This window comes from Manis pentadactyla, chromosome 6 (genome assembly GCF_030020395.1).
Source record: "Manis pentadactyla isolate mManPen7 chromosome 6, mManPen7.hap1, whole genome shotgun sequence".
Taxonomy (NCBI): Eukaryota; Metazoa; Chordata; class Mammalia; order Pholidota; family Manidae; genus Manis; species Manis pentadactyla.
The window spans coordinates 1935483-1962477 of record NC_080024.1 but is presented as its reverse complement, the minus strand read 5'-3'; the positions used below and the strand labels follow the sequence as shown (position 1 = coordinate 1962477).

At 56.0% G+C, this 26995-nt stretch overlaps 1 protein-coding gene across 16 annotated transcripts in view; it reads right to left on the bottom strand.

Annotated features, from left to right (window-relative positions):
• Positions 1 to 26995, bottom strand: part of HDAC4 (histone deacetylase 4) — a 286681-nt gene that overhangs the window by 44786 nt on the left and 214900 nt on the right. For 15 of the 16 annotated variants that reach the window (XM_057503363.1, XM_057503365.1, XM_036901195.2 and 12 more), the window contains 5 exons: positions 23944 to 24060; positions 23671 to 23869; positions 11826 to 12046; positions 4737 to 4994; positions 1894 to 2080 (listed from right to left, as the gene is read on the bottom strand). In XM_057503363.1, the coding sequence (XP_057359346.1) occupies positions 1894 to 2080; positions 4737 to 4994; positions 11826 to 12046; positions 23671 to 23869; positions 23944 to 24060 (982 nt within the window). The remainder of the gene's footprint in view (positions 1 to 1893; positions 2081 to 4736; positions 4995 to 11825; positions 12047 to 23670; positions 23870 to 23943; positions 24061 to 26995) is intronic. The other variant, XM_036901192.2, reaches the window with a different exon arrangement.

Here is a 26995-nt window from a genome sequence, read left to right as displayed (position 1 = left end):
ATGAGAAACTCACCATCAGCACACTTAGGTGTGTGGGCAAGATGTGTATACCCAAGGGGGTTCATTCTGTAGTTTGTAATGTCAACATATGCACACAGATGTATGTACATGCACATGTATACAAGGTCCGCATGTACACATGTGCTTAAACTATCTAGATTTCCATCAGTATAATGAATGTGGCCTGTTCATTCAACAGCATCACTGTGATGGAACAGTTTGCTGACACTTACTGGGCATGTGACTAGAAACTCTGGGGTGGTCACCACTGTTATTTCATCTTACAGAAGGAAAACCGGGGCCCAGAGAGATGGAGGTGCACAGATCTGCAGTTGGTTAGTGGTGGAGCCAGCAGGGGGCCCCACCCACAGCAAAAGAACAAACCGAACGGGGGCACGTGGACTTGGAGAGGCGGCCAAGACAGGGTGTGAGCACTGACCAGGCACAGGGCACAAGAGGGCCCATCTTTGTCAAATAAGCCGTGTCTGCTTTCACCTCTGGCTTTGTGTAGAGCTAAACCTGGAAGATTTAAACCAAATTGCTAACAACGGCTACCTCTGGGAAGTGGAATTAGGGGCAACTGTTAATTTCCATGTTTCCATCATGTTTTATTTTACCCTGAACATGTACTGTTTTATAAAGTTTTAAGAAGTACTAACAAAGACAGATTAAGAAAGTGCGTGAACATGGGCCACTGGCTGGGCCCGTCCTGGTGACGGCACACACATGGGCACCGTCCACGGCGGGCACCTGTCCTGTGGGCCATTCCACCCTGGGGCCTGGACTATGGTCTCTGTCACCTGAGCTGTGTCCTTGCAAGAACATATCCAGCCCAGCCGGTAGCTACAGGGTCTTTTGCTCTGGCACGGATCACCTGCTGAGGCTACTTGTGACCTTTTGCAGTTTTCTGGTTTGCTTTCTGAAAAGCAACAATTTCTGGACAATTATGATTTAAATTTTTCTCTGAATATGAACTGTGACCTTCTAAGCCTGGCAAAGAGAACTGAGTCATAGTCAGCCATTGCACACTCCAGCGTGCAGGCTGGCAGGATTGTATAGGGACTGTTCAAAGGAAGATAAAACCATTCTGTGGTCAGGTAACTTTTCTTGATATGTCACTGAAGAGAAGTACTACAGGAGCGTGAAGGTCTGTCCTGGCCACCTGCATGCTGGACTGGCTGGCGCTGGGCCATGGGGACCGGCTGGCAAGCAGCCTCCCTCCTGGGGGACTCCTGTTCATGAGCCCAGGGCTTGGACCCGTGCCCACCTCGCTCACCTATGCATCCTCGCTCCTGCCATCTGGGCGGTGCCTCTCGGGCAGAAACTGTCCTGCCCACGGCCCTCTCCTTGGCTCTCGCAGGGGTGGGTGGGGTTTGTGAGATGGCACAGATGGGAGCATGCCTGCCAGCAAAGAGCCCGTGTACCACCACCCAGAGGGCAAGTGCGCAGGGGCTGGCACTCCTGTGGTCTCGCTGTCAAGGCCCTGCTTGGTCAGCTCAAGGAGGGGACAGAGGAGAAGGGCAGGTACATTACCCTGCTGACCACAGACAGGAAGCTACCCTGCTGACTGCACAGCCATGTGAGCTCACAGGTGCACTTTTTTCTGGAGGAGACTGTGATTCTCTGGGAAAGGGGAGGTGGGCTTTGTGCCTGGGACAGACCCTCAGGCTCACAGAGCTGGGAGTGGGAAGGAAGCTTCAGTGACTGAACCCAGGACTGAGCCCGGGTGCAGGGTCTCGGGCCAGGTGTGTGGTTGCTGGTCCTCCGGAACCGTCCTCGGCCCCGCAGGAGCCCTGGGGGCCCACAGGGCTGGAGCAGGCAGGCCTCAGAGTGGCTGCTCCAGTGCCCACCTGCCCCAGGGCCCACCTGCCCCAGGCCCCACTGCACACATACCTGTGGTGAACCTTGGCTTGGCGGGAGGCTCCTGCACAGACATGGGGAAGGTGGCAGATGCTGGGGAGGACTGAGCCCGGGACAGAGGCCGGTGGCCGCCGAAGGACACAGGGATGCCGGCGGCCTCCATTGACGCCTGGTAGTTCCTCAGCTGGTGGATGCGCTGCTGCTCCAGCAGGAGGGCTTGCTGGGGGGCGGGGGGACAGTGCCTTGATGCCGTGTCCCCTCCCACCTCCTGGCTGTAGAGCTTGGGTATCCCCTCCTTGCACATCGTTTACCCACGTGCAGCACGCACTTCAGGAGCACATCAGGGGCAGCCATCTGGGGACGGGCCACCTGATGCCTGCAGGCAGCCCTCTTGGCAGAGGCTGCCACTGTCCTGGTTTTGACCAGGAGTACTTCATTGACACACCGGACATGCGGTCAAATAGCCACGGAGAGGGGAATGCTAGCCCAGCTCTGCCCACCAGCGTTTGTACCTCCTGCCATCTCACTAGCCCACGTCCCCACTCAGGACAAGGCTGCTGAGGCCAAGAAGAAACACCCCCTGCTCGGGCCCCAGATGCCCAGCCAGGGGCGTGGCGGGGTTTGGGAGGGTGAGGATGCGCCTCTCAGGAGGCGGGGACCCAGATGGATCGGCCCCAGGACCCTTTTCTATCACTGTCTTTCAGCTAAAATAACCAGAGAAAAGGGAGTGGATTTAACACACACTTTCATGAAAAACTCATAAAAATTACATTTCTATGTGAAGAGCTCGTGTCTACAAGAGTGAAACCGCAAGGATCTCAAACAGGAAGTTTTGGGAGCTCGAGTGTGAAAGGGCAGGTCTCTAAGATGCTCGGAAGCAGGCACAGCCTGCCGCTCCACACAGGGCACTGCTTCGCGCTGCTGCGGAAGCTGCACAGGGCCAACTCGTCACACCACTCCTCTCCTCTGGGCTTGGAGTCAGCGGGAACGTACGCAGATTCCAGCAGAGGCCGCAGAGGCGGAGGGAGAGGCATGTGCCCAGGGCCACAACAGAGGCGAGAAGTGCTGGGTGGGTCTGTGCAGCGTGGGGCCCTGCCTGCCTGAGGAGGCAGACCCCGAGGTGCGGCCTGTGGGAGCTGCCAGGCCCGCAGGGAGGGGCAGAGCAGAGTCCAGACGCAGCACAGGAAGAGGGCCTCAGATGCTGGGGATGCGCCCAGTGGGCCCTCTCTCCCTCGCTTCTGCTGGCGGAGCTCCCCAACTCTGATGGGCTCACACACGGCCTCACAGATGCCTAAAACCAACCGCACCTCTCTCGATATTCCCAGTTTACAGAAAATTGGATACCCCGCCTTGTGCTTTATGCCTGCAGATCGCCGAGTGTACCGCCAGGTTCCCCTGACAAGGAGTTCTGTTTGATATTCCCGAAGAACATGGAAAACAAGTGTTTCTAATAATTGTCTCAAGCTTGGAGTACAATAAGGCTGTTTTTCCTAAACAAATGCTAATCATTTTATCACCTGCATTAGCCGTAGAAATTTATATAAGTACTTTCCAATTTCATATCAATGTACTAATAAGACACTGAATTTCAGTTATAAGAGATTTCCTTCCTTCATAACCTTTCGCAGCCCTGCCGACACGGGGATGAGGGCCCATGTCGGGCCTGTCCCACTGAGGCACCGGCCACGCTCACCAAGGCTGTGCGGTCCGCAGAGCAGTGAGGACAGAGGCTGCCTGCTTGCCTGTTTTCCCTTACTGCTGGTTCCAGAGCACCCTGTCCACAGCGGTTTGGTGCCTGGGGTGCTGATGAAGTGGCCAGACAGAAATCAGACAGGCCACGTCTGAAGGAGAAACGGAAAAGCACCATGAGCCCGGCTGGGTGCAGGGCCCACCCTGAAGGGCGGAAGCTGGGGCTGGAGGGGGGGGCCTGCCAGCACAGAGGTCAGAGGACTGAGCGGAGCCCCCGCCACGGGAGGCTTCCCCAGTGCAGCCGGGGCGGCAGTGGCCCGCGCCCTGGGCTGCTAGAGCCCTGGAGGAGCTCAGCCGGTGGCCGGCATGAAGTCCAGGGAGGAGGGAGAAGACGCGCCTGGGGCCCCGGAACCCCACACGCAGCCCCACTGCTGAGGACACAACCAGATTCTGCTTCTGGGGGACCCTGGCTCTGTGTTCTGCTCACCAGGGATAAGGAAACTTCCTGGTGGCCCTTGGGCTTCTAACATGGGGTTTCCAACTAGCTGGCTGGCTACCCTAATGTTTGGTTGACCTGGAAGCTTTATTTTTCACTGTAAATTAGTAAATAATTGTTGGATTTATGCATCAGTCTTTCATGAGCTTGGCTTTTGCATGTCAGTGCCCGGGAACCTTACTGGCACTAGGTGCCTGGGTCACACTGCTTCCTGGGTGTGTAAAGATGGCCACTACTGCCTCCTTGGCCCCAAAAGGTCCTGCCTACCTTTTTGATTAATTACGAAATCACCCTCCCTGCCCCTACCTTCAGTGATTATGTTGATCCTTCCAATATCTGGATTCATGTTAATCTATAACCTACAGACCTGAAAGAAAACTACCCCTAGGGAGTTCTGTTTAGCATCTGGCAGGAAAGCAGTGCATAAATGCCCAAGGTGGACACGTGGCCAGTATCTCTAGGGGCAGCTAATGCAAATAGGCACAAAGCTACACCTCCCACTCACCCACCAGGGCGGGCGGATGAGGGCCTGCGAAGGCAGGGGTGGGAGGGAGAGGCCCTTCAGTTCCCACGAACCGTGGGCCAGGAGGCGCTGTCCAGGAACGGGGCCCAGGGCCGGAGGGCCTGCCGGTCTCCGTCTCCTGCCCGGCCGCCCGCTCCCACCTCGCGTGCCCCTGCCCAGCATGGTCACCTGTCTGAAGAGCAGTTCCTGCTCCGAGGGGGGGCGCTGGCCTGGCTCCGCCTCCCGGGAGGGCTCTGCCTCCTCCTCGTCACTCTCGACGGGCTCCTGCTTCACCTGCACGCCCACCAGCGCGTGCGCCTCCTGCTGCCCCGAGCGCCGGTCCAGGTAGGGCTCCTCCAGGAGGGCCTGGTGCTCACGGAGCTCCTCCTCCGTCTCCTCAGGGTGGCTCTCGGGCTGCCGGGCCGGCTCACTCTGTTTGGGGATAATCTGCAACGCAGAGGTAATGAAGGGCAACAGATTATGGGACAGCAAAAGGCGATCAGACTCCGAATCTGGAAACAATGGGATGGTGACAGAAGGATATCACGCTGAGCCAAGGCCAGCAGGTGCAGTGCCATCACTCACCCATGTGGCTGGGTGCCGGGCGCTGTCCGTGGTACTGAGAAGTAACGCCGAGGCCCAGCCAGGCCTGCCCAGCCCCAGGAAGGGGGCCGACTGGCATCATGGCTTTAAGAAATGCGAACTTCTCTTAAAGCCCCCAGACCTCGCTGCTGCAGAGAATGACCCTTTCCACCACCTTCTGTTTCTAGGAAATGTGCTTTCAAGGAAGCCTGACGTCCAGTCACTGAGCATTGTGAAAAGTCCCTCTAGACCGCTCGCTTCTCACCCACTCGCTGCAGTCCGGTCTGCACCCACCCCCAGGGGCGGGCTCGGGGGCCCCTCCGTGTAAGCCTCAGTGTCCCACAGCTCGTTACCGGGGGAACCTGGGGCCCAGATGTGTAGGCATGCACACAAAGCTCGGCTGAGTCTTGCTTTGCTGTAAGAAAATGGAGAGTTTGGATTGGGCTAGGGATTTATTTTACATGGTTATTCCTAAAGTCACTTAACACCACCATTTTAAAGTAGAGCATGACTGAAAACCAAGCCACAGAAACCCCTAGGCACTTTCTCAGCAACGACTCCTCAGAACACCTTGACCCGGCAGAGAGAATTCGAGCACAAAGAGCTGCCTAGAAGCAGCACAGTTCAGTTTTCAGGGGCAGGGAGGCCAGTGAGAGGGGATAAGGCCAGGAAAGCGGCACACAGGCCAGAAACTCCATTTCAGGTAAACCATCCACCATCCTTCTATCCAGTTTGCTTTGACTGGTTTGACCAAAATTTCATAAAAATTTTGGCACTTTGAGATTTATGATTGTCTCTTGTCAATCACATCTTCTTCCTACACACCTGGAGCCCAAGAGACCCCGTTATGAGCTCTGCTGGACAAAGTACATTCAGGCCCCAGACTGACCTCCTGCCTAGGATGGGGGTGGGGGGCAGGGAGGACCATCCCTGCCAGCTGAGGGCACTGGGCCTCTCCCACACCAGGGGCCACAGCACACAGCAGGGCGAGTCTCGGCTTTGGGGCTGATGAGGTCATGCTCTCATTTCACTGTCTCCCATGGCCTGGCACAGTCTTACAGGTCATAGGATGGGGTTTATGGAGCAGTTTGGGGGGGTTACCGAGCAAGTGATAGGGGGCCTAACAAGGTGGCTAGACGACAGACCTGGTGAGTGGGTGTCCCAGAAAAGGTATGGGGGAGGTCCTGGAGGAGGGAATGTCAGCCAGGATGGAAACGGGAGTGGCTCTGGGCCTCCAGGAAACAGACTTCTGATGAGCTAGCTGGAGGGCGGGGCTAAGGACCCGGAGGTGAGCGTCAGGGTGAGGGGACTCCGGCAGCAGGGGGACGGATACAGGGCCAGGGGCTCAGAAGGCTCCCAGTACCAAGGGCTTCGCCCTCCTGTATGGGCACGAGAGCCTGTGTTTCTCAGGGGGAGGTGCATGTCCCTGCCTGGCCACAGAGAGATACTAACGGTTCAGACTGGAATGTGGGTGGGGTGCTGGGGGGCGCTTTGGGGATTCAGCCGGGCTGGGAGGAAGCCGGCAGAGGGGCTGGGCCGAGGGCTGGGTGCCATGTAGCTGCCTGGTGGGTGCAGACAGTGAGCAGGCGGCTGGGCCCTGCACAGAGGGAGGCGGCGGGAAGGAGGTGTGGAGCCCAGCCAGAGGATGTCCAAGCCAGGGCAGGGCAGGGAGGGGACACTGTCAGAAGGGGGACCCAGGGGTAGGATTCAGGAGACAGGCTGGGGCTGGAGACTAAAAGGGAAGCTGTGAGCACAGAGGGTCCTTGCAGGGGTCACGGAGTCTGTGCTCCTGGGGCGAGTCCAGGAGCCACAAAGACCAAGGGCCCCTCAGAGGAAGGCCAGGGGGCCAGGAGAGAGTGGCGTGGGTGGGGCGTTCACCTCTCTGTGGGGGGGATGGGAGGGACCAGGCCCTGCTGGACGCCAGGTGGGACAGGCGTGAGGATATGTCAGAGCAGAAAGGGGGTCAGCGGCCAAGAGCAAGTGTCCTGTGGACAGAGTGGCTCCATCCTCCGGTCCTCCAACACCTTCTGAATTTCACAGCTACGGGAAACATGTCAAGAATAGCTCAAGAAACCCACACGCCTTTCACCCGGATACAACAGGCGGAGGGACAGAGGCCTGTGGGGACAAGCTGTCCTCCTCTGGCCTGTGGGGGCACTGCTACCCCTCCAGACACCTGCTCCTACGGCTCAGGGCACCGTCCCCCTAGGGGCCTGAGGGGGAAACCGAGTAACCCTATCTACCAGGTTGAGCTAGTCAGCTTTCCTCCGTTGTTCCCGTGTCACTGTGGCCTTTAAGGTCGGGCCCGCATCTGGCTACAGATCACAGGCAGTGTCCGGGGGTCCCATCCATCCAAGGTGGCATTGCTGACATGGCCACCAGGACTCTGTGAATGCCCCCAGATGTGGATGAGGCCTAGTCTGTGGGGCGTGGCCTGGGCTGGCGCCATGGGCAGGCATCAGTGGGTGCGGCATGCCCTTGCAGAAGCCTGGGTCAGGGCCTCGTCTGCCCGGGCCTGCGGTGCCAGCTCCCTGGTGCTGGCAAGGGCGCAGGTGGGCTTCTCCTGGGGGAAGGCGCCGCTGCTCACGGAGTCCGGGCTGGGCTCCACTTCTGTCTGGCCCATGCTGGGAATGTGTAGGAGCCCCAGCTGCTTCCATTCACGTCCGTGGCCCCCACGGGCTGGCCCGCCAGCTTCCTGAGGCCTTGCCCGCACCCCACAGCCCTTGGAGGGTGGGTGGAGGGCTCCCGGCCATGGGGAGATGGGGGTGCAGCTCTGCCAGGGGATGAAGGTCAGAGGGGCCTGGCAACTCAGGAACATGGAATCTGTGCACAGAGCGACGTCCCAGGGCCTCCTCCCAGACGATAAGGGCGCCCGAGCAGAGGCCTCCAGGCCCCCAGAGGAGCTGGGGCTGGGCTCGGGCTGAGGCTTCCCAGAGGCTGGGGATGTGCCAGCACTGCTGTCCTGAGAACTCGGGCAGAGGTACGCGAGCTGCTGCAGGCCCCCTGCAACTCACTTCGGTCCTGAGGCAACAGGCAGCTCCTGAGGGCGGCGGTGGCCTCACAGAACTCAGTGCCTGGGGGGAAGGCCTGGGAGGGACATTGCCCCCCACAGTGACGGGTGGCTCCAGGCCGTGGCCTCTTTGATGCCGAGCAGGCTCTGCCCTCAGCGCTGGTGCAGGGGCTCGGTGAGCCTCCAGGGCAGGCCAGACAGAGGCCTCTTGCCCCTTCCCCACACCCTCCTTCCCTCGTGCTCTGTCTCTGAAATGCAGCCCTGCTTCCTGCTGGCCGGGCCGTGGGCTACACAGCAGAGCTGGCTCTGGGCAGTGAGGCTCCTGCCCACAAATGCCACAGTGGAAATGTTGGCAGTGCCCAGCAGCTAATAGGCAAACCAGTCAACCATCTCCCAGGACTTTCTGCCCGCAAGAGTCCCTTTTAATCAACTCAGTGAGAAAAAACACACTCTGTATTTGGAACATTTTCTAAAAGCCAGAAGTTCAGGTCCAAAACAAAACTGGTAAACAAAACGTGCCAGTATTTAAAGACTGTTGGACATGCTCATAATTAGACCACCCAAGTGGGTGAGTCCAAGTTTCCATATTCAAAACCGAGAATGCTGAGTTGAAGGGTAACATCCATCCCCAAGGGGCACAGCCAGCCCAGGCTCTGCAGTCAGGCCGTCGTGCGGCGCCAGCAGCCGCTCGGGGTGCGCCTCCAACGGTGAAGCGCTGAGCTCCGCTGTGCATGTGCATCGGATGTCTGCTTTTAGGAGAAAGGAGAAAGCCGTTCCGCTTCCACATGCACTTCCTGCTTCCCACAAACCAGATCCCGCCTGAAGCTGTGCCCAGATGCAACCGCAAGCCTTTATTAACCACCACTGCATGAAAGGCGCTGGGCACTAATGACAGACGTGAACACAGCTAGCAGGTGCCAAGGACCACTCTGGCGGGCCTCAGACAGGTTGCAGAGCCAGCTCCTGGTCCTCCTTTTCCGCCTCGAATGGTTTCCAGCCTTGGTTCAGTTTTCCCAGCTGTGGACCTCGGGAAAACTGGAGCGGCCACATGGGGCTGCATGGAAGGCCGTGACTGGGAAGGCTGTTCTTTCAGGTGACATCCTTGAGGTGACTGCACGCAAAGACAGGGATGGGCAGGCAGCTGGTCATGCAGAAAATGGCTGCCATCCGCGGGCATGCACAGTGGACTGCAGGACAGGAGGCTGCCAGGAGCTGGGCTCAAGTGCCATCCGGTGACCTGCCCCAGAGAAACACCATTCTTCAAGGTGGATGGTGGAGATGCTGCCGCTAGGCAGCGCCAGTGAGGCCATGGCCCCCGAGCCACCCAGCAGAGCACGTGTAAACACCTCCATCAACTGCAGCCACAGCAAATCAATCACTGAACACCATCCAGGGAGATTGCCCAGCCTCTAAATCATTCAAGAATGTGCTACATATGAGTAGGTGTTTCCTGTCTTCCTAAAATCTTCTACACTCTCGCACAGATAATGACACAGTAAAATTAAGCAACCCAGGCTGGCATAGAAAGGGTGGATGTGAAGTGCCCCTGACACCTGGGAGCAACACCTGGTGGTCCTGTCTCCCCACAGGATGCAAGTACCTGCCCTGGCCATGAACACAGCCCCCATTGCTAACTGGCTCTGTGCTGTCTTGACAGCAGAGCTTACAGCAGGCGGGGAGTTCTGGGATGGGGCGGAGACTATTTCCTAGTGCCTGGGGACAGCCAGGGCCTTGGCTTAGCCTGCGCTGGGTGCCCTGTCTGGGGCAATTGGCCATTCAGGACCAGGGCCTGGGGCCGTCTTCTCAAGCATGTCCCACAGCCCTGTGTGCATGGGGGGCACACTGCACATGGGTGCATTTGGGTCACAGTGGACTGTCACCTCTGAGGGATGCTGCCAGAGAAATTAAAGCCTGTGGGCCACTGTGGGGGACTGAGCCCTGGCTTAGTGGCAGAACAGGCCCGGAAGATGTGCTGTCATTTCAACAAGCAACATTGAAAAGAACACATAGCAGTGTGTCAGGCCCCTGAGCCCACCAACAAACAACCCCTCCTGGAGGGCCGACATTCCTGCAGGAGAACCAGGCGTGAACACACGGCGGGGAGGATGGCATGGTCACTGCAGACAGGGGGCAAGGGAAGAGGGCGGGGCAACACGCCCAGCTGGGGCCACCAAGGTGACCTCGGGGCCCAGACGGAGGGAGCCAGGACCAGGGAGAGTGAGGGAGGGGCAACGACTTCCTCCTTTAGAGACGGGCCTCCTCACCCACCACCCGGAAGGGCTGGAGAAGAAACCTGGTGAGAGAGAGCAAGAGGGCCCGCTGCCGGTCAAGGCAGGCTGCACTCCATGTGCCAGGCCTCGAGGGCGTGTGCTGCCCTCCTTACCATCCCACCTTCACATGGGCACAGGCGTCTGGATGCTCAAGCCTCCCAAACGTCCCTTCGTGCCCAAGAGCTACCTTGTCCCTAATCCCCGCTTCATTCCTCCGGGAAACAGACAGAAGGGCCGACCTGTGGGGGACAGGCAGAGGACCGATGACCAGGGCCCACCTGCAGGAGGGAAGCCATGCTTCCTTGGGAAAGAGGCCCACTGAGAAACACGCCTGGCCCAGCCGGCCCGGTGTCTTCTGCCTCCGGGGGCTGCTCAGCCATCTCTGACCATCCCCTCCTCTTTCCCCACCAGCGCCACAGGAGGGCCACTCACGGACCAAACTCCACACCTGAAAGTCATGGAACTGAGTGGGTTTAGAGTGCCTACAGGGTTGCATGACCACCACCATCTAATTCTAGAACATTTTCATCCTCTCGACCAATGTCGTTTCCACTGGCAGTCACCCCCTGCACCACTGAATCTGCCTGCATTTCACACAAATGAAGCACACAATACAGTATTTGGTCTTTTGTGTCTGGCTTCTTTCGTTCAACATCATGTTTCAAGGTTCATCCGGGTTGTAGCAAGAATCAGACTTCGATCCTTTTTATGACTGATATTCTGGGGTGTGGGGGCCACATTCTGTTAAGTCTGTCACCAGCTGTGGGCATCTGGGCTGTTTCCATGGTTTGGCAATTATAAACTGTGCTGCTATAAACATTTGTGTTTAAGACCTATGTGGATGTGTGCTTCTGCTTCTCTCGGGTGTACGCCTGGGGGGAGTCGCTAGATTATATGGTGACTCGGCTTCACCTCTGCGGAGCTGCAGGACTGTTCCCCACAGCAGCTCACCTCGTTCTCTAATATCGAAGATGCTTTATTCTACAGGTCGGCATTTCAACGTTTTTCCGAATAGTTTCCTGCTGTCGTAAGCAACATAGCAACACTAACCTTTCCTGCTGAAAATGGGCCTCTGAGTGGCTTTCAAGACTTTGTGGACACGGAGAGCGCTATGGGCTTCCTAGGGTGTCAGTCCCAGGGTCAAGCAGGGCGCCTGGGGAGTGTGCTTCTGGGGCCGCACACCATGGTGGGGTCAGGGCCTTCTGCTGTGGGTTTGCGGAAAGGTCAGCACCCTTAGACTTACGGGCAGCGACTGCAGGGGCCGTGCGGGCGCCCCCGGGGCGGACAGGGCGGCGCACTCGCAGGGACGCACCTGAGGGGCCCGAGCCCAGGAACCCAGAAACCCGGGCCGGCCAGGCTCCCGAGGAGGCCCCTCCCCACGCCCGCCCCTCCCCAAGAGGCCCCGCCCCGCCCCACCTTGCTCAGGTGCAGCTGCTGCTGGAACTGCTGCTTGTGCTTCTCCAGGAACTGCTGGTGCTGCTGCTGGATGACCAGTTGCTGCAAGGCCTGCGCGCTTTGGGGCAGCGGTGCCGACTGCGTGCGGCCCAGCGGCCGGTGCTGCCGCAGCTTGTGTGCCGACGGTGCCGCGCGCTCCGCGCCGACCAGCGGCTGCGCGTGCAGGGGCAGCGCTCCCAAGCCTGCAAGACGCGTCCGCGATGAGGGCCGCGGGAGGGTGGGGGCCACGGGCGCTGCCGGGTGCCTCCGCCATCCCCCAACCCCAGCCCACCTTGACCGTGCGCCACCCCCCCGGGAGACCACCCCCCGGCCCGCCTGCACCGCGTCCTCCCATGCCCACCCACCAGCCCGCCTGCACCACGCGCCCGCGAACCCCGGGGCAGGGCAGCCACGGAGGCGCTGCGACGGCTTCAGGCCCCTGAACGGCTGCCGGGGGGGCGCCCCGGTGTGCTCAGAAGGCCGCAGCCGCAGCTCCTCCCGGGCTGGCAGAAGACTCGTTTGGGAGGAACACTGGGCCCGGGGAATCATTTTAAGGGTCTCTTAAGGCTGTGACTGTGCGCACAGAGGTATTAGCACCCTTAGAAATCCTGAAGCGAACTGTCAAAACCTCTTCGTACAAATTTTCACAAAGGTTTTGCCAAATTGCTTTCCTCCCCGCCGCCCAGGCCTCTTGGCCACACCTGGACCTAGATGTAGTGCTAACGAGGAGTCTGTACTGATGGGAGACATCTGTTTTAATTTGCATTTCAGTCGTTTCACAGTGCAAACTCTGCATGGGAACTCAGGCAGTTAAACATTTTTTCTTTCTGCAACCTTTCCACCCACCTGTATTTCTTCTTTTGCAAATTGTTGGTTCCAGTAGTTTACCATTTTTCCATGGTTCTAGGGGAAAAGGGCCCAACAAATCCTTTCCCTGCTACCTGCTTATCTGTTCTCAGGCCACCCTTGTTGGACAAACCTGAAACAAAATCACGCAGCCCGAAAAGGTCAGAGGTGTCTGACTGGGGAGGAAGGGAAATGAAATGCACAGGCCACAGCAGCTCCCGGATGCCCGGGTGGACACCTCCTGCAGCAGGCACCTGCCCGAGGGGGCCGTTTCCCCCCAGTGAGTCTGTGTGGGGAAGTTGGGGTTCCTATGGGCAGGATCCTCACTGAACTTAAACCACCTGTTGATGTAACTGGCCTGTTGCTGGGCTACCGCTTCCACACCTTTAGGCAATAAGCCATTATTGCTCTACATAGAGAGCTCGGCCCAGCGCTCTGGGCAGAGGCAGAGACACTAGTGCTTGACCTACCGTGGGGAGAACAAGCCAGGTAATAAACCCTTTCACCCCAAAGAACGTTTTGATGTCAGTTTCTTTGGTCACACTGAATCCATAGTGAACTTGCCCAGGGGTGAAACCCACTGGCAAGACAATTGGCATAGTCGGCAGGAATCATTGCTGACCAAGGAAAAAGGCTGGCTGCCCTTATGGGAGGGGTGCTTCAGTGGGCTGCCCCTGTGAATGGGGAGGCAGTGGACTGTCCCCCAGTGGGTATGTGGTCTGAGGTGGCTTGCCTCCTAGAGGACTGGGCCCCACCCCAGGACGGGAGGCAAGGGGAGGTGACACCTGAGGCAGTAGGGGTGGCCCCTGATACAGTAAGCAGATCCTTTGAGAAGCAGAGTGCCCGGGAGGCAGCGGGGACTGTGGGTTGGCTGCTTCTCACAGTATTAAAAAAAGTCTACAGAAAAGAAGGATACACTTCTGTAAAAGATCCAAGAATTGGCAGCACGAGAACACGAGCTGCAAACTTCTGTGGATTCCCTGAAGAAGGAAACGGCATTGATGTGACAGGAGGCAGCATGAGAATGCTAGGTGCTGTTGAAGAGGTAAAAGACTCCTTACAGAACAAGACGGCAGCACTGCCAGGTGCTCTGAAGGAGGAAGAGGCCATCAAGGAAAAGGACGCACTCCTGAGGGAAGCCCAGGTGGAGGCGGAGCGAGAACGGCAGCTGTGAAGCACGGAGGTGAAGGTAAGAGAGCTGCTGAAGCCTGAGCTAGCATTGCTGTGGCACAGGAGAAAAGGTAGGTAAAGGTTGTAGCAGAGGAGGCACTCAGGGGAGTGGAGAGAAAGGTGCCATCAGCCCCAGAAATGGAGGAGCTGGGGAAGGATGAAGGGGTGGTGCCGGGGGCACTGACCCCTCTTGTACTGAAAGCACACCCAGTGGTTATAAAGAAAATAAAGACCCAGCAGGTTCCCCCAGGAGAGGAGCAGCCCCCTCCCCAGGTCGTGGAGCACTCTATGCTCTGCTCCTACACTCAGGCTGAGCCGGTGGATTTGGGCTCCTGGTTTAGTCAGAAGCCCTCAGACTCAATATCAGCTTGGCTCCTGCATCTGTGGGACTTAAAAGTGGATGGAATTGTTCTGCCAGGATCAGAGATGGGAAAGCTGGCTTCCCTGACAGTGCAGCCTGCCTTGAGGCAGCAATTATAAAATGCACATCAGACCCCAGGGAGTCACTCCCTCCTCGATTGGCTTATGGCTGCACTTTGTGCTGCATGGCCCAATCAGGGTGATCTGCCATCCTCTCCTGTTAGATGGCAGGTGTATGCTGAGCTGCAACAGGTGTTATGAAAGCTAGGCATAAGAAATGCCATCTGTAGTCCAGAGAATTATGGCCCAGATGAAGAGATTTTCACTACTGGGATGAGAAATATTGTGCTTCAAATGGCTCCCACATACCTCTTTGGGTCTCTAGTGGCCATTCTTTCCCCTCACTTAGGGCATCCCATAAGTGAGGTGACATGTACAGTAGCAGACTTAGGAGAGGCTGAAGCAATGAGAACACAGAAAGAAATAAGGTTTTCTACTCAGAAGAAGAATTTAAAGGGCCCATGAAGATTACAAGGACCCAGGTGTGGGTTGGTTTAATACGGGCAGGAGCAGATGGAAGGAAATAGATAGGAAGACAAATAGGATCTTACGAGAGCTATGGCAACAGCTGAAATCAGGGCAGAGTTCCAGCCATTAAGACCAAAGAGGCAGAGGTCAGAGACAGAGCCACAAGTCCAGCCTGTGTGTCTGCAAGACTTCCTGCTGGGGAGTGAGCCAACCTCACTCGAGTGCACACAGGAAGATGATTGGGGAACATGGTTCGCCTGAGGGGAAGGTCAAGGTACCTGCCCTGGGGGACCAGGGGTGGGGACCGGAGACCACATGTTGAAATAACTATCCATTGGTCCCCAGTGAACATACGTGTTCTGGCTCTGGTGGACACTGGGGCTGAATGTTCACTGATTCACGGTAACCCTGAGCAGTTTCCCAGGACCACCACTATCATAGATGGATATGGGGGGAAGGCTATCAGAGTGAAACAAGCCCAAATCTCTTTGGGAATAGGGTGTCTACCCCCAAAAGAGTATACTGTGTATATATATCTCCTATCCCTGAGTATATTTTGGGGATAGATATCCTGCAGGGTCTATGGTTGCAGAGTATGTGTGGTGAAGGCAGTTCTGAGGGGACATGCTAGGCACCCGCCCATAGCTTTGCCTGTGCCTTGGCGGGTGACTAATACCAAACAGTTTGAACTGCCTGGAGGGCATAAAGAGATTGGAGAAACTCTCCAGGAGCTGGAAAAGGTGGGTATTATAAAGCCCACCCATAGTCCTTTCAAGTCCCCAGTGTGGCCAGTAAAAAAACTGAATGGCTCCTGGCGTATGACTGTGGATTACAGAGAAGTGAATAAAGTCATACCCCCTATGCATGCTGCTGTCCCCTCTATTGCAGGCCTGATGGATACCCTCAGCCATGAACTAGGAACATACCATTATGTGGTAGATCTTGCTAATGGCTTCTTTTCCATTGACATTGAGCAGGAAAGTCAGGAACAGTTTGTCTTCACATGGGAAGGATGGCAATGGACTTTCCCCATCCTTCCACAGGGATACCTCCACAGCCCCACCATCTGTCATAGACTTGTAGCCCAGGACTTGGCTCCATGGGAGAAACCGCCAATGGTGCGGCTGGACCATTATATTGATGATGTCATGCTCACATCCAATTCTCTTTCAGATCTAGAAGGTGGAGCACCTAGACTGCTGCAACATCTACAGGAGAAAGGATGGGCTGTGAACAGCACCAAGGTTCAGGGACCTGGTTTGTCTGTCAAATTCTTGGGGGTCGTCTGGTCAGGTAAGACCACAGTGATACCAGAAGCAGTTATAGACAAAGTCCAAGCCTTTCCTACCTCTACAACTGCAGCATTGCTACAGGAGTTTTTGGGTCTTCTAGGCTACTGGAGAGTGTTAATACTGCACTTGGCATAAATTCTGAGCCCTTATACTGTTTGGTACAGAAGGGCATCAGGTGGAACTGGGATGAGACATGTGCATCTGCCTTTACTACAGCAAAGCAGGCAGTCAAGGCCAAGCAGGCCCTGAGTGTGACAAGACCCATCAAGGCCCTGTGAGCTGGATGTTCATGTGACTGAGGATGGTTATGGCTGGGTTCTCTGGCAGCGGCTTGAACGAACTCACCAACCTATTGGATTCTAGCCACAACTTTGGAAATGGGCACAGGTACGATACACTTTGATAGAAAAACAACTGGCTGCCGTGTATCACAGCTTGCTGGCTACAGAACCCATCACTGTAATGGCCCCAATAAAGGTAATAACAACCTATCCCATCTTGGGGTGGGTATGAGACTGGACCCAAAAGCCAAGGAGTGGTGTGGCACAAATGCCCACACTGGCCAAGTGGGGTGCTTACCTACAGCAGCATAGTGCCCTCTCTAGTAGCCCCGTGAGTGAAGAACTCCAAGGCTTACTGGGGCCAGTGAAATATACTAGTGAAAAGGAGGAAAAACTTGCTTTTGAACAATTAGTAGCAGAGTCCCTATAGGGAGGGAAGAGCACCTATACCCGAAGATGCATGGTACACAAATGGCTCCAGCCGTGGGCAGCCCACAAAATAGAGGGCTATAGCTTTCCATTCTAAGACTGAGACAATATGGATGGAAGATGGTGAGGGGAAGAGCAGCCAATGGGCAGAGCTGCGGGCCACGTGGCTTGTGATCAGCCAGGAGCCCTCCCCTATAGTTGTCTGCACTGACAGCTGGGCTGTCTATCGGGGCTTGATCCTGTGGCTACCAACCTGGTACCATGCCAACTGGCTGGTTGGTCATCGACCCCTTTGGGGACAGGAACTATGGTAAGACTTATGGGCCTGTGGTCAGACTAAAATAATTACAGTATACTATGTGACAGGTCATTTGCCACTGTCATCCCCAGGAAATGATGAAGACGATAAATTGGCCCAAATACGTAGGTTAGAAGGAAAGACTGCCTCTGATGTAGCCCAATGGTTACATCAGTGTTTGTTGCATGTGGTGCAAAAGACAATGTGGGCTGTAGCCCATCGGTGGGGCTTACCTTTGACCTTTGAAGAAGTTAGTAGAGCCCGGCAGGAGTGTGTCATGTGCTCCAAAAGGGACTTACACCAAGTTCCATAGCAACATGGGACAATAGCTAAGGGGCCTATATACCTCGTCAGGTGGTAGACAGACTATATTGGGCCTCTACCTGGGTCAGAAGGATATCGGTTTGTGATGACGTGTGTGGACACAGCTACTGGACTTCTGGTTGCTTTTCCTACCCATTGTGCAGACTAGCAGATGACCAAAGGGGGCCGGGAGCACCCCTTTGCTGCCTATGGCCAACCACAGGTAATTGAGAGTGATCAGGGCACCCATTTTATTGAATATACACTATAAGAATGGGTGCAACAGCTGGGAATCAAATGGAAGTTTCATGTGCCCTACAATCCTACCACAGCAGGCATGGCAGAGAGGCACAATGGCTTGTTAAAATCCGGACTAAAGTCAGATACCAATAGTCTGCAGGGATGGTCAGTCTGGTAATCTGGAATCAAAGAAGAATCACTGAAGCCGAGGTTTGGCCACCAGAATAACATCCTGCTGCCAGCACCAACTGCACTGAACCCCAGAGACTCCATTGAGTGGATGTGGCCTTGGACTTTTTGACACATGGACCAACGATGGCTGGCTCTCCTGGCACCCTGGGGACAAGGCCTGGAAGCTGGCCTCCTGTGTGTTCCTGGAATGACAGCAGAGTGGCCCCCAAAGGTCACAGTAGTATATCCTGAACGGCCAGAAGGTAGGAGCACCTTACTGGGGATTTTTGTTCTATCGTTATGGCCAGTGCCATGTACCTCCACTAGCACTATATACAGACCCTTCTGTAACTCCCATGGGGAGAGGAGTAAAAGCATGGTACACTAGACCTGGAAGGGCCCCCCTTCCTGCTACGGCCCTATCACAGGACCACTCTCTTGCTTGCATCCTACCTGACGGACAAGATTGGCCTATGTTGGTGGCATTAAAACATGTGTCTTATCACCCCTAAGGTCTTTGTGGATTGGGAACTTCCTCTGGCTTAAGGATTATTATAATTTTTGTTACCTGTATCAAATTCTTGTTGTATCTTAATTTTTGTTATCATCTCTAAGTTGTTGTTATTCTCTGTTGCTGCTGTGGAATCTGGTTACAGTGCTCCAGCTTTCTTGCACAGGGACCATTGCGGAAGACTGAAAGAGTGTAGATTGTAAGGGAAGAATCCTGGAGGGGTGGAGTGTGGGGAAGTTGGGGTTCCTATGGGCAGGATCCTCACTGAACTTAAACCACCTGATGATGTAACTGGCCTGTTAGGCTACCGCTTCCACACCTTTAGGCAATAAGCCATTATTGTGCTACATAGAGAGCTCGGCCCAGCGCTCTGGGCGGAGGCAGAGACGCTAGTGCTCGACCTACCACAGGAGAACAAGCCGGGTAATAAACCCTTTCACCCCAAAGAAATGTTTTACTGTCAGTTGTTTGGTTACACTGAATCCACAGTGAACTTGTTGGGGATGAAACCCATTGGCAAGACAGTCTTGTGTCCTCAGATGTAGCTGAGCCTAAGACCTCCCGGGGCACAGCACCCCTAGTTTTTTCTTTATCTCTTTGTGGGTGGGGCTACTTCTAAATTTAAAATATTTAGTATGCAAATAGAGTACACACAGAAATAAAAGATTCAGCCCTGGCAAAACTGCACCTCATGACCTTTCCAAAAAGTTGATCAACTACAGTCCCCTAGACGTCCCTTTTTATCCAACCTCATGGTTTTCTGGAAAGATAAGTTACCTTAAATTTTATTAACTGTTTGGCTATAAAATTAAAATGAATAATTCAATAGGTAGAGTCCTTTCAAGTTTCCTAAAAACTAGTTTAAAAAAGATAGGCACCCTCCTAAAGAAGTATTTTGGAATTCATCAATTATTGATCTGGGTGTTGTGGGGGAATTCAACTATCTCATAGGCTTCTACACTTGGGGACAAATCATAGAAAACCAAATTATGACCTTTAAGTAGCAAACCCATTAGCGGCCAGATGGTTTCCAATTCAGAACCTACAGACGACCACTCAGATTACTAGCAAGAGCTTCTGATAACAGACCTCTAGTGGTTCCACATGCACTGTAAGCCTTCCGGGCATACACCACCGTACATTAGGATCAGCCTCTGCCCTGGCTGACGGAGCTGTCTGCAGAGGCTGGCTGCACCTGCTGGGTGAGGCGCAGGGCAGCCTGGATGCTGGGGCCTCCTTCCCTGGCGCACCGGAGGCTCATTCTTCCTGCCCACTGCACCAGCAGAAGGCCCTGTGGGGTCTGGTGAGCAGCCGGCATCTGACACTGGTGTTGGTGCAGAGGAGGGCCCCTGCTGTGACTCTCTCTCACCCTCCCAGTGGGACCAGGATGGCTGCTTCCCAGGGTCCATGCTAGGTCATAAGGATGACAGTTCCTAAGTGAGCACCCTGGCATTTACTCAGTCATGCAGGGCCTAAGACTTCCACACTTGGCTCTAATTAGTGAGTCTGCAAACAAAGCCCACTTAGACACATCCCACCACACACAGGTCAAGGGGATAACGATGAGGCCAGGTGGCTCTGGCGTCTGGGACACCCCTCAAGTGCTGGCCTGTGTACAGTGGGTGTCTGTGTAAAGAGTGAATTCACTAGAGGAATGACTCAAGGCTGCCTGAGGCTGTGCAAATCCATTTGGTGTATTCCACTGCCCTACATGCCACAGAAAAAGTCTTTAAAACCTTCAAAGGAGAATAAACCTGACAAGTCAGGCCTAACTAGTACTTTGCAATCTGGCTGCACATTAGCATCACCTGGGCGCTATAAGAAAACCCTTGGGGCAGCAGGGGCCCACCTGGGCCAGCGGCTTCAGCTGGAGCTTCTGAGGAAGGTTTGGCCAGGGCTGTGGCCACTGGTTAGGTCCCAGGTAATGGAAATACCGAAGACTAATCTGGCTCAAGCCCTCCTGAGACTCGCTGTTGGGGCGAGATGAGTAGAGGGGAACATGTGACCATGGATACAGAAACCAGCAGCCCCCAAGCTCAGAACTGCGACAGCCTGTCGGTGCCCTTACCACACTGGTGGCATGCCCCATGGGGACTAGAGGCTGGAGTGACAGGGAAAGAGTCATATTCACCAGTTACCAACACCTTCTATCTCCATGTGGCCCTGCTCCCACCTATACACCTGCGATTCCTACCTACAATCACAGCACCACCAAGCCCCCTCTCCAGGGAGCCTTCCCAGCCCATGTGCTACACGGCCCCAGCGCCCAGCTCTCACTTGTCCCAACTACTGGTCTGGAAGCTCTGCTCTCTGGCCACACGAGTCCCGTGCAGGGCTGGGCAGCCCGGACGAAGCACAAGTCACAGCTTCGTGTCAAGCTGTAGACACAGCGCACACTCTGTCAACAGTTTCTGCCCTGGGAACGACTGGCTGCCCGGGTGAGCACACAGACACGATCTCTGGGGCATATCAGGGCTCAGCTCTCAGAAGATTCAAGCCAACAATTACTGCCTCTCCAGTGCCTCACTTGGGTGGCTGGTAAGTGAGGACACGTGGGCCAGCCCAAGGTGGGGCATCCCATGGGCCAGTGGGGAGAGGGGGCACAGCACCAGAGGCCCTGCACCTTCGCTCACCCCTGGACCCAGGCCAGCACCTCCCAGAGGGCTGTTTCCAAAGCGCTGTGGAATTGTGTCTGCCTCTGACTGTCTGTCGGCCTGCTGCGAGCATCAGCAGGAAGGGGAGTCCGCGGGCTGACCGCTCACGGGAGCTCAGGGACTGACGACGGCCGACCTGTGGCATTCCTCCTGGCCCTGCTCTGCCACCAGCTGCCTCAGAGACTTGACCTGCACTTGGTTTGACCCCAGGAATATTTACCGCATACCTACCAGGCATCAAATGCTGAGTGGGCGCTGGGGGGCTGTGGGGCTCACAATGTTGCAGTAACCTGCACAGAACAAAGTGTCTGCTCTCCAGGAGGGAGTAAGTCAAGCCAGAGAGACAGAGGCACAGACAGTGGCCAAGCTGAGGCAGAGTGCACTTCAGTGATGTGGGCAGTGCAGCAGAGGAAGGTCACGCTTGGCCCCAGGACAAGGGGCATGAGGGCTCGGCCTGATGAAGGGGAAGGGCTTTGAGGAGGAGCAGGGGCATCTGGGAGCGAGTCTTGTCAGTGTCAGTAAATGTACACGTCTGGTGTGCTGCACAAGGGCGGAGCAGGACCCCCCGGCCTCCACACTGAGCCGGGCTTCACTTCAGGCCAGTACCAGCCAACAGAGCTTCCCTGCCGACGTGGCGATGTATGTGCCCACTGCTCATCAGCCACGGGCCACGTGAGCAGCCATGCCCCATGGGTGACTGAGACCAGACTCTTACTTTCGACTTCAGTTTCGATTTAAGTGAGAGTGGCTGCCATGCTGGATGGCCCTGCTCTGGACAGCAGGAGGGCTTCCCAGGCCTGGGGGAGCGTCTGTGGGGCAGGAGAACAAGCCTGAAGGGCTGGGAGGCCCGCCAGGAGGCATCTTCCCACTAGCCTGTCGGGGGTGAGCCCGAAAAGTCCTTGCATCAGGGCGGTGCTCACCGGGAGGGCCCAGGGAAGGGCCACAAGAGGTGGGGAAGGACAGATGGGGCAGGCTGGCCCTGGGCAGGCAGACAGGAGGTGAGGGAGAGAGCGAGGCTGAGGGTGAGAGGTCAGAAAGCCAACCACAGCATCGAGGGGCTGCCCTCCTGCACTGAAACACACACCTTGCCGGACCCCCCACACTTCAGCGAGGCAGATGCTCCTGTCACCCCCTCTGTACAGAGGAGCAACTGAGGCACAAAAATGGGAGACTTCCCGGGGTCACAGAGCGAAGGATGCTGCTGGGACAGAAGAGGAGCCTGGCTCTGGGGCAGCAGCCTGCCTCCAGCAGTGCCCTGGCACCGTGCATCTGCAGTGGGAGACACTGTGCAGGGGAGGAGCGGCCTGTGGACTGGGGCAGGTGGCGCACAGCAGCCCAGGCGAGGCACTGGGCAGGGCGAGAGCAGGTGGGGCCCCGATGCCAAAGGGCCTGGGAAATCGAGCACCAGGAAGTCTCAATGCCAACAGGAAAGCCATCGGCAGCTGCTATCACAGAGGGCCACCATGCTGCACACAGAGGGCAGCAGCAGCCACGTGGTCAACCACCAATGGACACAAAGCTCAGCAAGCATGGGAGCGCTGAGCTTTCTGCAAAACTGTCATCCAAGCCCCATAAGAAAAGGCCTCTTCCAGGGACCTGAGATCCGTGGACTGTGGACAGTAAAGTGGCTAAAGGACGAGAGGACCCATGAGCAGACACTTCTCTGACCACGTACAGGGAGCAGAGTGGGGGGGTCCCAGAACCACAGGGGGCAGATTTATCTGACCTTTTAATAAATGATGAGAAAGTCGGGCTTCCTTCCCCACCCACACTCCTGACATCTGACCTTGAGCACCTAACAGATACAATTTCAGAAGAACACCTTGAAGCCCAAATGCTCGCACCCCACTGCCCGAGAGTCAGGGAGGTGCTGGGAGAGCTTCTGCTCCCCGGCACACAGGGGCCCCTCAGCTCTGCAGAGAGCGGGGACACCATCCGACCTCTGGGAGACTGACAGAAACACAGTCACAGGACTAGGGGAAGGCAGCGATCCCCACTGGGACAGGACACGGGGTACCCAGGCCAGCCTGCTGGCTCGGGCGAACCAGGTGCTCAGGAGAGATGGGTGAGAACAAAGCAGGAAACCAGCCGGACTGGCCAGGCCGGGCCCAGGCGCCCACAGGCTGGCGCTCTGCCCACCTGGCCGGTCTTCTCCGCCAGTGTGACGTCGAGTACAAGTGTGCAGCTCTGAGCTTTTAGATTTTAATTCTGCACAGATACAGATTTGCAGGAAGCCAAGACGCAGCTCTGGGTGGCACACTGGCAGGAAGGGAAGGCCGTGCGGGAGGGCGCCCGGTCTGCAGCACACCCACCCACGCCATTGCTCCTCACCACACTGCCACACTGCTGGGATGCATACGTGACAAATTTCCTCTGCTTTTTCTAAAAGTGACCACCCTCAGGGCACAATTCGCCAAATCTGACTGCAAGTAGAAACTGTCTAGCAGAGTCAGTCTGCACTTCTATCACGTATTCAACTTGGTCCACATGGAACTGTAAATCGAAAGGGCCTCGCCTCCCTGGAGGAGCTCAACAGAGGCACAACTGGCATCTCTATTTATTCTGAACCCAGTTTTGCAAGTGAGACTGAGCTTTTCCAACCACATGCCTAAGGTGAGAAGGAAGGTGGATGCCCTGGGCAGAGGGGGACACAGGCTTCCTCGCAGGGCCATCCCTGAGTCGACCAGGCACGGTGCCAGGGGCCGGGGGCGGGGGGGGCGGGAAGGGGCCTGATGGGTGCTCACCTGTGACAAGGGGCGTCTGTGCGGGCGGCGGCTCCAGCAGGACCATGTGCTGCAGAAGGGGGTTGTGCGTGGCCCCACCGTCACGCTCCAGCGGTGCTGTGCCCAGGTAGGGGGCGAGGTGGGCGCCAGGGAAGAGGGAGATGCGCTGTGGGAGGGTCGGGAGGGCGAGTCTGTCGGCTTCCTGCGGGCCGGCTGCAGCCTGCAGAGGCATGGGCGGTGACACGGGGCTCAGGGCCCGCCACACCGCCCTGCGGCCCACGGACGTCTACTTACAGCGGAAGGGCTGGCGGCCGGAAGTCCCAGTGTGATGTTGGGCAAGGATGGCGATGTGTACAGGGGCAGTGGGGCCACAGACGCCTCTCGAGTCACAAGTCTGTGTGCCAGGCTGGGCTGCAGACAGAACACAGAGTCAGCTACAGCCCGGCGCTGGCCAGGCGCCGTGGATGCAGCTCAGGGTGGCCGCGCCGGTTCTCAGGCACCGGCACAAACACACCGGCAGAGTGTTGCCCACAGGCCAGCACGATCTCACAGCGCTGAGGCAGGGGTCAGCCCACCATTGGGCTTGGCTGTTGTCATTCACACTGGGTACTCACTGTAAAACTGCCGGGAGAGAGTCTACGAGAAAATATTTTAAAATACGTTCCTAGAGTTGGGAATGTCTTCCCAGACATAACGTCAGAGGCAGAAACCAGAGGAAAATGATGACTGAAAAAAAGTCACCTCACATGCAAGGGAAATAACAGTGATCCTATCAGCGGCGTGTAGACAAAGGTGAGCACAGAGGGCTCACAGACCAATCAGCAATGTGGGGAGCGTGGCGAAGACGAATCGCCAAAGGAGGACCAATATTTGGGGAGAATAAACTCATGAAAAAAGACTCAACTGTCAGTCATCTAAAAATGTATTTAAAAACCTATCAAGCTGGCGAAGCATTTTTAAAAATGATAATACCATCTTAACCTGGAGCAACAGAAACACCTAGTAGGTGGATTATAAATTGGTGCACTTTTTCTACAGGACAATCTGGCAAGCCACGTCAAAAGCCTTAAAAATTGATTTAACCTTTGATTCTAAAATTCCACTCTTTGGACGGTCTCTCAGAAAATAATGCCAGCTGCATGTGAAGATGTGGCCCCAGGAGTGCTGACTGCAGCCGGGTCCCAGCTGAAGAGAGGTGGCACAGCCAGCAGCGTGTCTGGGGGGGCGTGAGCAGAGGTGCACTTGCACACGGGCACACTCAGGAGGCCGGGGCTTGGCACCTCAGTGACGGTGTTAGCTTAGAAAAACAAGTTGTAGAATCACGAACTCCTAAAGAGCAGACTTAGACTCCCAAGCCTAAGTCAAGAGTGTGATGGGAAGGACAGACAGACAGGATCAGCAGCAGCGTTCTCCGTGGATCTGAATTTCTGTGATGATCTAACATCTTTTTCCTTCTAGAGTGAACATTCTTTATTACAAAGGACACTGTTTTATGCACCAGTCTACAGCCTACACAGTAAATGTGTGCTCATCCCATGAGCAAATAGCACAAACAGAGCGTCCTGCCGTGTGGCCGGCCGGGCAGAAATCTGCACAACAGAAAAGAAGGGGCCAAAGCACAGAACAGGCTTCCCCCTGCTTCTCATGGCGGACTGCGTGATTCAGGATGGGAGACACTGGGGGGGCTTTAAGGTCCCACCTCCATGGGAACCAGTCATGAGCAGGAAGTCATGACAAGTCCTTGTAAACAATGGGCCGTGGGCAGCCCCACTCCTGCCGCAGGACAGAGCGGTCATTCCCAGGGCATGCCTGTCACACACCTCCTGCGCCTTGTTCTCGCCCGAGGGCAGACCAGGAGGTGCGGCTTCTGCACTCGGGCAGCTCAGGGTAGCCTGTCCTGGGGAAAGTGCTGAGCCGCCGTTAGCTGGTCACGTACACATTGTACAGTAGTGATTACAGGGCTGCTGTGGAAAGCACTTTTCCTAGACAAAAATGTTTTTGTTGGGAGTTAAGGAAGTATCAGCAGTCTATGCTTGAGAGGCATGACCGAGATGGCCAAGGAGAGATTTCACTCAGTTACCAGGAACAAAGCAAGCGGGTATTCTGATCCTGGCAAAGTTACCATCTCTCTACAACCAAGGCTACGTTTTCACCTATTCTGAGAAAGGAAGCCCCTCCTGGGAGTCATGTGGTAGGTAGGCCTGTCCGCATCCACCAGGTCAGCATCTCCATCCGCCTCTGGTGGCCTTGCGGGCATCCCAGTGCCCACAGGAGGTCAGGGCCAGGCTGAGTGCCTGCGGGCTGCCTCTGAATCACACACGCTGCTATGAACCAGATGCAGCACCCCCAAAGAGAGTGGTCCCTGGAGCTGGGAGCCCCACTTCTTCTGCGCTGGAGGAGTGGGTGCTGAGCTTCCCAGGTTAGGGATCTACAGCAGAGAAGCTGCTACGAACCCAGGCCTGGCCCTGCTCCCGCCACACGGCCTCTGGGCCAGCAGAGAAGGAGCCGCCAGCCCTGGCTTCCGGAAGCCTGCAGGTCCTCAGGGAGCCGCCCATTCTCACAGTGCTTGAGAGCGACGGGACACCCAGGTGTGGTCAGACTGTCAAAGCTCTCCCCTGCTGGTTACTTGTGAATTCTTCTCCTTCTTCTGTTAATTTGTAGTAGCTTCATTTGTATTGAGGCGTGATTTGTAAAAATTAGTGAATTTAAACCAGAACTGTGTACATCTACTCCAAGGAGGCACCCTTACAATATGCCCTGTGAGGTACATAACCAACTATATTAATGAAAATCAAGGTCTGTGACATGCTGTCAAGCGAGGCGTGTTTCAGAAAGCATGCTAAGGCCGGTGACAGGCCTCAGCTGGGACTTGGTCTCACACTGGAGGACTGTCACGACTTCCAATAATCTAAGTACTTAGGCTGAAAACGACAGGCGATAAAAGAAACGGAAGTAGACGGGGAGATGAGTATGAGAAAATGGGGACTCGGCAGACCAGAGGCAGCAGTGCCAAATCCCAGCTGCAACCCGTTACCAAAAATCTGGTTGTACAGAAAGTGTCCAGAAATTCGAAATGAAAACGCCAAGCGCCTGTGCTGTGAACTGCAGCCAAGATTTGTGATGCCCTTGGAAGGACAGGATTCACAGGCAAGAGGCAACTCTGCTCTATGCCTCACAGCCTCCTCGAGGTTAGAGGGAACTCAGGACTCGGGGAGCCTACCCTCAGGGAACTCCTGGCTCACGTCACATGAACTCAGGGCCCCTTGTGGCCAGCCGGGCCCGGGGCCTGCTGAGTTCCTGGGCACGGGGCAGGTCCGCCTCGCCCGTCGGCCCACTGAGTGTGTCG